This window comes from Anneissia japonica, unplaced genomic scaffold, assembly GCF_011630105.1.
Source record: "Anneissia japonica isolate Jap-2015-1 unplaced genomic scaffold, ASM1163010v1 scaffold3334_len1275209_cov185, whole genome shotgun sequence".
In the NCBI taxonomy this organism is placed as follows: Eukaryota; Metazoa; Echinodermata; class Crinoidea; order Comatulida; family Comatulidae; genus Anneissia; species Anneissia japonica.
Window position 1 is genome coordinate 680615 of NW_022738561.1, and position 9155 is coordinate 689769.

The window sequence follows — 9155 nt, forward strand, 5'->3', positions numbered from 1 at the left end:
TTCAACTTCAATTTGAAACGTTTGATGAAAATTGAAATAAATGTTGTCGTATTTCTAAGACTTCTAAATATCAGCTTAAAAGTGCCACCTTCTCTGTTGCCTGTGGAGTATACGTAGCTGTGCGTGTGTATGCCGTGCACGAAACCAGTGCAAATCAATGCCGCGTCCTACCAGGTACCCATTTAAACTCCTGGGTAGGGGGAGACAAGCGTAAATAAAGGTGCCTTGCCCAAGGACACAAGCGACTTGCACAGTGAGTCAAACCGATGGTTCAGCTTAAAATGAAATAAATAAATTGCTCATTCAAGGAAATGTGCTTTTGTAACAGAAACAGAGTAGTTTTCGATTGCCACATTCCTAAAAATCAAACATGAAACAACGGTCTTTCAAATTTCTGTGTTTAATATATATATATTCTTTGCCTTTTTGGAAATTGCACAACAATAATATATCAAACCAGTACACGTGACAATCTTAAACAATAATCTTTCTTTAAAAAAAAATCACAAAAAATGCATAGATGAAGAACAGATATGGCAATCTGTCTTATAATAACGAAAATATACTATCAGTAATTAACTATAGAAGGGTATAGGTCTACAGATACAAAAAGCAAATATGATTAGGGATTGCATAGATGGAGAAAAGATACGGCAATCTGTCTTATAGTAACGAAAATATACCTATTAGTAAATAACTATACAATGATAGTAGGGTATAGGCCTAGAGATACAAAAAGCAAATGTGATTAGGGATACAAACAGGTGATAAAAGATAGAAAACAATACAATGAAAAAAAATCCCTGTTATTGTTTAAACTATTTATGGAAACAAATAATGATAAAGAGAAACACTCGATAAAACAAACACATAATTATGTATTTTAAAGATTTAGGCGTGAGCATTTCCTGGTACAAGTGTGTAAATATATTGATGGAAAAATACCCATAGTTCATAACAGGCCTATGTGAAAGCTGGGTATTAAATGAGGTAACAAAACAAACAGTTTGTTGGACTATTCACCATAGAGATATAACTCAATAAGACAGGCTTTGTCATGGTACAAAAACAACTGCTTAAAGTTATTGTCACTGTTATTTTGGTTAAAAAATAGAATTTCTTTAACAAAGCAAATTTAATAATACTGTACTGCATGAAGATCTAGTTATTCAAAACTTTAAATAAGTGTTCATTTAGCATCACTCATTATTTTAATTATAAGTCATTTTCTGTTATGTGTTTAAATTTACTGATGGTTCATATTGTAATTCCCCAGAAACCACTTATAATTGCCATTAGGTAGAAATATTTTATGAGTCAGTTGGAAATTTTCTCAAAGGAAAATGTATTTATATATACTGTATATATGACGGTATAAAATGTACAAGCAGCCAGATAGCTGTAAACGTTAACTCACAGATACCAAAACGATGAAACTTTCAAAATAAATGATTTTCTAAAAAGGTAGTATAACAAATATTTCTTAATTGATTAAGGGCACTTGATATTGTAAAAAAGCAATGATCTTTATGACCAATGCAATGCATAGTTCTTCATAAATAATTAGCATAAAAAATCTGTTAAATGGGATGCAGCTAAAACAAGTACAGTATTAAGTGTATATATTAATATGTATACAAAAATAAAACATTTCTTGGCTTACTTATTGCAGACAACCTACTAATCAAACTATCTTACTTATTAATTATAGGATAGGGTTTACATATTCCAATCTTTGGCAATTTTCAAGAGTCCAGAATTGCTAAGACTTGCAAATCAACACATTATTTACATGTTTTGAATCAAGGAACTTGTAAAGGTTTTCTCAACCAACAACCATAGAAATTACAGGTCTCCCTCTATTGAAAGACCCCTCTAATTAAAGACCACCTCCAATTAAAGACCACTTTTCTGTGGTCCCAAATTAACAAATGTCTTTTGTTTTTATAATTCTAATCAGAGACCAAGGCTGCTAAAGGCCATGATAACCCCGGTCCCAAAAGTGGTCTTTAATTAAAAGGGAGACCTGTATTAAGAAATGAGAAGTAAACTGTTATTTACAAAGAAACCTCAAACTTAACAAGCAAAACAGCTGATAATTTCTACACAGTATAAATATCCTATCTTGAATAAAATTGCATAGAAAAAAAGTTGTATTCAATTAAAAAAAAAAACAAAGCATGATACATATGCAGAACATAATTATACTTCACATACAAACATATAAAAATGTATTAACCTTAAACACAAAATAATGTATTAAAATAATCCTAAATGCATAAATATTCCTTATTTTGCACATTTAAATATTATACATTCATTGCATACATTCAAACCGTAAGTAAATGATTATATTTACAATATTGAACAATATTTATTAATGCTTTATGATATATATACAAACTAGTATTATTAACAACATTTAAATATAAAAATAAAGGTATTAAACCTAGCTCTTGAATTTAATATTATTTTTCTTTAGTTAATATTAAATAACACTATTACGAAAAAAATATATATAATTGAATAATGCCCTGTATCTCAGTCAGACATTGATGCCTTATTCATTAACATCACTAATCTCTTCTTTGACAACTGTGGAATGATCCATTGTTAAAGACGCAAGAACCGAACTCATTGGCGTCAACCCCGAGGAAGGGGGTATAACGACGTCTGTTCTTGGGACTGGAATGCTGTCTAACGTGTAAAATACAGATGATTCAGTTTTTATCTGGTTTGTGGAATCCGCTACATACAATGGAGTTTGAACTGCGGTCAGACTTGGATAAGGAAGCGCATATGTTGATGAAATGGGATATGCTACGGTAGTTGATGATGGCAATGGACGATGGCTGATATGAGTTAATGGAGTTGCGGCCTCAGATGTATAAACTGTGCTACTTGAGGCGGGGGGCATTAACCTGGATTCAAAATTTGGAGAGTTATGGTTCTTGACATGGCGACTTAGGCTGTTTGGATGGGCAAATTTTGCAGGACATTTAGTACACTGGTATTGGTCAACCGTGTTTTCCGATCCATCCAGTCCCTGTTTAGTTTCGTGTGTCTTCATGTGGCGTCCGAGATGGTGCGAGCGTGAGAATGCGGCCCCACATTTGCCACAACAGTACGGTTTTTCCCCAGTGTGTGTTCTGACATGGATCACAAGATGATGTTTACGACTAAACATATCACCGCACTCGCGGCAAATGAAGGGTTTCTCACCTGTATGCACTCTCATATGATTGGTCAAAATGCATTTGCGAGCAAAACGAGCACCACACTCCTGGCAATGGAACGGTTTCTCCCCCGTGTGTGAGCGCATATGTCGGACTACATGATGACGATGTTTAAACATTACGTTGCATAGCTGGCACTGGTACATTTTCCCCGATTCTGTATTTTGAACATTAACTGTAACAGGGGCAGCCTTCACACCATTACTCATCGTAGCGCGTGGGTAAATCTTAGTAGTGTTCGGATTTTGAATATTGTCATTCCAATTTGGATCATGGGCTTGGCTTTTCACCAGTGCATTCATGTTATGTGTATATATCTCTTTTAAACGATTCAAGTCTACATACCCTTGTGAAAGCTGGTTGGGTGCAGAAACAACATCGGCCGTGGATAACGCTTGAAATTTTTCAGTAAAACTTGTACTACTGATAGGTGTCAAAGGCGTAGATGAAGAAGTTGGCGACAAAGGTATGCTAGACTCTGAATAAGAGCTACTTGGAGGAGAAGGGGACTTTCTAGGCACTGATAGATCAAGAGCTTCTTCACAAAGGTTGCTTCTGGCAGTTGTAAAGTTTGTTTTCCTGAACGTATTCGATCTGGTTGTTGTTAAATCAACAGCAACATTCATTTCTTTACTTTCCTGACAATGATACTTTGTTTCAAAAGTTAATTCAGCATCACTTTGAAGCTCTTCATGGTTTGTATGTGAATCATGTTTGTTGCTCCCGGAATGCATATCTTTAGCCCAGCCGGACATAACAGGCCTGGAATGGACGGGGACCGAGTGAGTGACAGCTTTCGTTACGCGTGCATTAACAGACACTGTAGAATCAAATGATTTCTGAACATGGTCGTGTACCTCACTGTTTTGGTAGCCCATGCTTGGAGGTGCATACTGTATAACAGCAGGCCTTTTAATTTTAATAGACGGAATGACGGTTGTAGGTTGAGTATCATCCTCAGGATCTCTGCTAGCATTTGAAGCCTCATATCTATTTATAAATGATTTTTTAATTGGTTCACAAGGTCTGTCAATATCTGGAACAAGAGAAACTGTTCCCTGGTCGAAGTCAGTATTGGGTAAGGATTCACTGTCTTGTTTCAAGTTAGGAGATAAGCGTCTGTAGAAGGATTCAGCCTGGATATCAACATGTTTAGGGTTTTCTTCCATGGCAACTGCAGGAGCAATCTGGGAACATGTGTCGTCTGTTCTTGTCATTTTGATATTTGATTCACTCATGTCTGTAGAGTCTATATGATTGGACTGTTGATTTTTCTTATCCAATAAAAAAGCGGCCTGTTCCATTTCTGATGAGGTGTTAAAATAGAATAGAAATAGAATTAAAAAAAAAAAACATAACAGGAAATTGTTAATATAAAAATCATTCAACTGTGAACATAAAATTCTTAATACTATATAATTAAGGACAATTTTAGGAATATTATTATATATTTACACATGCAAGAAATGGAATTTTCTGTCTGTGTTATGCAACTACCTGCTATGTACAATGACTCAGTATAAAGGTGAATAATTTGTACACGTCACTTATCACAGTGCTCCCACTCCCACATTAAAAGTGGGTGGGATTATTGGCACGAGCCATTATTGCCAGGAAACTTAGAGGGCGATATATTTGAGTGATAAAACACATTCTTTGCATACCACTTACGGTATTTTTTTCTTGATTTGGCCAAAACAAACAAAAAATATGTTATTTGTTTCCTCCCCATCCATTTATTTGGTCTGCCTCCAAGTTTTACTTTGACAAAATAAATCAATGATTCTGAAAACTAAATATATGAACAGTGCCTTTCTAGGCTAGTATAGTATTAACCAGTCTATTAGCCTACATATAATTGTGTGTATGTGTGTGTGTGTGTGTGGTAGTTTGGGGTATACACTGTATATGTGGGAAGGACATAAATTATGTGTGTGGGGTATGCATATGTGGTCTGGGAAAAACTGGGAATGGCGTTCTTTTGGTTAAAACAATATTTATAATAATAATTAGGTATATTAAAAAATAACTGATTATAATTATCTTTACATATACATACATACATACATACATACATATATATCTGTCTCTTAATGCTATATACTAATTTTCAATCACCATGAAGGGAATAATTAAGACTTATTTTTACTATTACTAAGCACATATAATCCTGTCTCTTATACACATCTCTGTAAAACTTCTTTTCGAGGCTAATTTTGCAAACTTCATTTAACCGCCTTCAGGGAAATAATTACTAATATTACTAACGCTGTATAATTTAGATAAACCTACCATATCTACAATTACAATACATGGTAGGATTTTACTAAACTACTGTAACACTACAACCAAATTTGAAGTACCATTAATAAGTGCCACACTAAAAATTACAAAAAAAATTTTCATAGGTGCTGCAGTGTCTTTTGGATTATTTACAGTATTGAGATAAGAGTTTTCTTATACCTTGTTTAGCAAACCCGCCAATGATGATGTTAAAATAAAATTTTATTTTTATTAAATTAACACACCAACTGGCACATAAAATATGCATATTTCTTCCTAATTATATAAATTTGAAGCATTTAACCATCAATACTACACTATTTACATTTCATTTACTCCTTAGTTTGGATGTTTATGGCAAAAACATTTGCTAAATAAGAAAACAAAATTTAACTTTTTTTTTAATTCTCCGCTGACGACCATAAAAAAACAAGTTCGCGAAACAAAGTATAACAAATTCTTGTCTAACTTATGCTTTATGCTAACTAAGAAGCTTTATGACCTGTATGACATTGAAAATATTAACAAGATCTAATAAAGATTATCACTAATTTTTGAATAATTGGAAAATATAAAAAAATTATAATAACCACAACAATAACAATGTACTAATATTGATTCAATTATAATCAAGCATAATGCTTTATATTATTTTAATTGCTTTTGGCGAGAAAATACACAAATTCATTACAAAAGAGCAAAATAAAACACAGAGCAAATTTCAAGGAAAATAACCTGGAAAAAATAAAAAGAAAACTCAAGTCAGTGCCAAGGAATAGCAAAAGGGCAACTGTTACCCAAAGGGATGCAAAAAAATAAATGAATAAAAAAATAAATAAATAAAAATAAATTGCTTTGGCATTGTATGGTATATAGATTATTTTATGTTGATTTAAACAAATTCATGAAAAAACAATTTCTGGAACAAAAAATTAAATAATGCAGACTAATACAAAACTTGCATTAACACCAAACCTGCAGAGCAATTAAGTAGGGCTTTGCACACAACCTCTTTTGCTAACAACTACACAAACAACCCCCACCCAATTTTGTATTGTAATTGTATTGACGCAAGCACAAAGATAATAGACTAATAGGTGGGGCACTCCTCCTACACAATTCTTAACAAAGCAAAACCAACAGCAATGGACTCCAGTTCTGTTATTTCATAATGGAAACTGTAGGTGTCATTTGGGTGGGTGGAATTTAAGAGAGGCTTCTTATGGTTATTTTTTTTTTCAGTCATTGGCTAAATTGAGTAGAAAAAAGGCAATTGGTATTGATTTTCAATAGCATAGAATGGACTAACAAACAATTAAGCCAATATAAATAGGCCCAGAGAATTCTGTGGATTTCCTTTTGCTATGACAACCACTAGTGCATAATAATTTAAACATATTACACTAACAATAACTATCTCACTTTTGGCAAGGGTCCAAGGTCCACATACAGTACTGTCAACTCATATAAACAGAACTCTTTGTGTTGACTGAATAACCAGTACATTTTTTTTCAGAAGAACTAGTAATATTTTGCCTAGGCTTAGTGTTTTAGTGTTTTCAGGTTCAAACTGTTATTTTACACACTTTTAAAAGATAGAAAATGATTAATGTATACAGTAAAAGTATATTACTGTACTGTAATTATAGAAGGTATTACATAGGTATAATATTAATTAAAGCAAGAAATTATTTTCAGCTGAGGTATAGGCCCTATTCCATTTAGAACCATCCATGCTTGTTCAAGCAGCTATAATGTACAGGTGGAATGAATAATTTCACTTTTAGTTCGTTAGTGGCACTATACCAAAAGATAGGAGGATAGTGAATCAAACCAAGGATAGCACACTAAGTCTTCTGGTGGTGAATTGAGCAGTACACTGGGAGCCAAACCCCTGCTTTTCCGAAGAGTGTAATGCGTTCTTTATCGTGCACATGAGCAATATTGCACACAGGACCAACAGCTTAAATGCCTCATCCGAAAGATTGTACGTTATCGTAACTTGTATTTCAGCCCTCCAGCTGAAACACAAGAACAACAGCAATGGGAATTGAACCGAGGACCTAGAGATCTCCATGGTTCAGCGCACATGTAGTGGCTACCAACAGTTTTGCCACCTGTGCTAAGCTACTCTCATAACTAGTGTAATGCTATATACTAATTTTCAATCACCATGAAGGGAATAATTAAGACTTATTTTTACTATTACTAAGCACATATAATCTGTATTCAGAAATAATTAAAAATGAATATATCAGTGAGTTCAGATCATTTTGGCTATTGTACAGGCGAGACTTTTTTCATTCCTTGTTTTGTGTACTTTTTTTTTCAAAGATCATAGGAGGAGGGCGGAATAAAAATAAAAATAAAAATGAAATTTGGTTTCTTATTTAGCAAATGGTTTTGCCAAGAACATCCAGATGGAGGAGAAAATAAAAATAAAATTTTATTGGTGAATGTGAAATAAGATGGTTAAATGCTTCAAATTTATATAATTAGGAAGAAATATACATATCTTATCATTGGAGATTTCAAGGCAGCGGAGGGCATAATAAAAATAAAGAAAAACTCATTTTTCCCCTAAAATTTCCACTTTTTTTGTGGCGGCGGGTGCGCTAATTGGCCAAAAATCAAATTTTATTTTTATTCAAAATCATCAATATTTACATTCAGTGGGTTTGCTAAACAAGTTATAAAAAAGTCTCCCCACAGTACTATTGTTACTAAATACATCTGCAATAATTTAGATTTTTTTTCTCTCAATAAAATAATGCCATTCTAAAATATAAGACAAAATAAACAATTAAAAGAACGTACGAAAATTTATTAGCAATTTTCAAGAAGTAAACAAATATTTTTACTTACATTTGAACTGTATGGAAAGGTCAAGGTATAGAAATCAAGACACGTTGCATAGCAAGTCGCGCTGTCCAGATAAAACGTGTAGATGACACACAATGGTTGCGCACAGTATGACTGCCATTACAATCATGCCTTCTATTTATACATCCAAGTCTTCCCTCAAGCACTGTCAAAAGGAAACAGAGATCAAAAACAGTTGTTAGGTCTCACTGACATGACCATTTGACTGGACTTGGCCTGATGATAGAGTTACACCGATGGTGAAGCACACATGCCATGGATGTCCCACCCATGTCGCTTACCTGACGTGAGTGGGTGGGAGATTTCACGTCGGTAAGGCTGCTTTATAACTGTCACTTAAAGTGGTCTAGACAGCGGGAAATTGCGTCTTATATAGGTCAAGTATATAAATACTCGTAAGGAAATGAAAGTTTATTTTTTTTTTCCAGTTACTTTAAAAGCAACCGTCACAAATGCTTACGTCATAAAGTAGATTCTAATAGTCGTCGAAATAATAGTAATTAGGCTAGACACTGAATTACCACCAATCACAGGAGAGAAAACTAAGGATTTTTAGATTTTTAAGTGGACAAGGCAACAACAATTATGTGAGAAAATGGCATTTAGATAGTATAAAAATTAGATATAATTAGGCCAAGCAGAAAATTGATATTTCTTCAGATCCACGCCTACTCCATTTTATTGCATAGTGGTAATTTTTAGATTTTAACTGTTTTGGCTTGAGTAGATCAGCAAAATGGCTTGATTGAAAAA

The 9155-nt window shown here is 33.5% G+C and overlaps 1 protein-coding gene across 1 annotated transcript; it reads right to left on the minus strand.

Annotated features, from left to right (window-relative positions):
* Nucleotides 1–384: 384 nt before the first annotated feature.
* On the minus strand, nucleotides 385–8547 carry LOC117117653 (early growth response protein 1-A-like; the record flags this gene model as incomplete). Its single annotated transcript, XM_033262039.1, is given in 2 exon segments — nucleotides 385–4542; nucleotides 8385–8547. A coding segment is annotated over 1 exon segment (1980 nt). The 3' UTR covers nucleotides 385–2560.
* Between the last annotated feature and the right edge of the window lie 608 nt (nucleotides 8548–9155).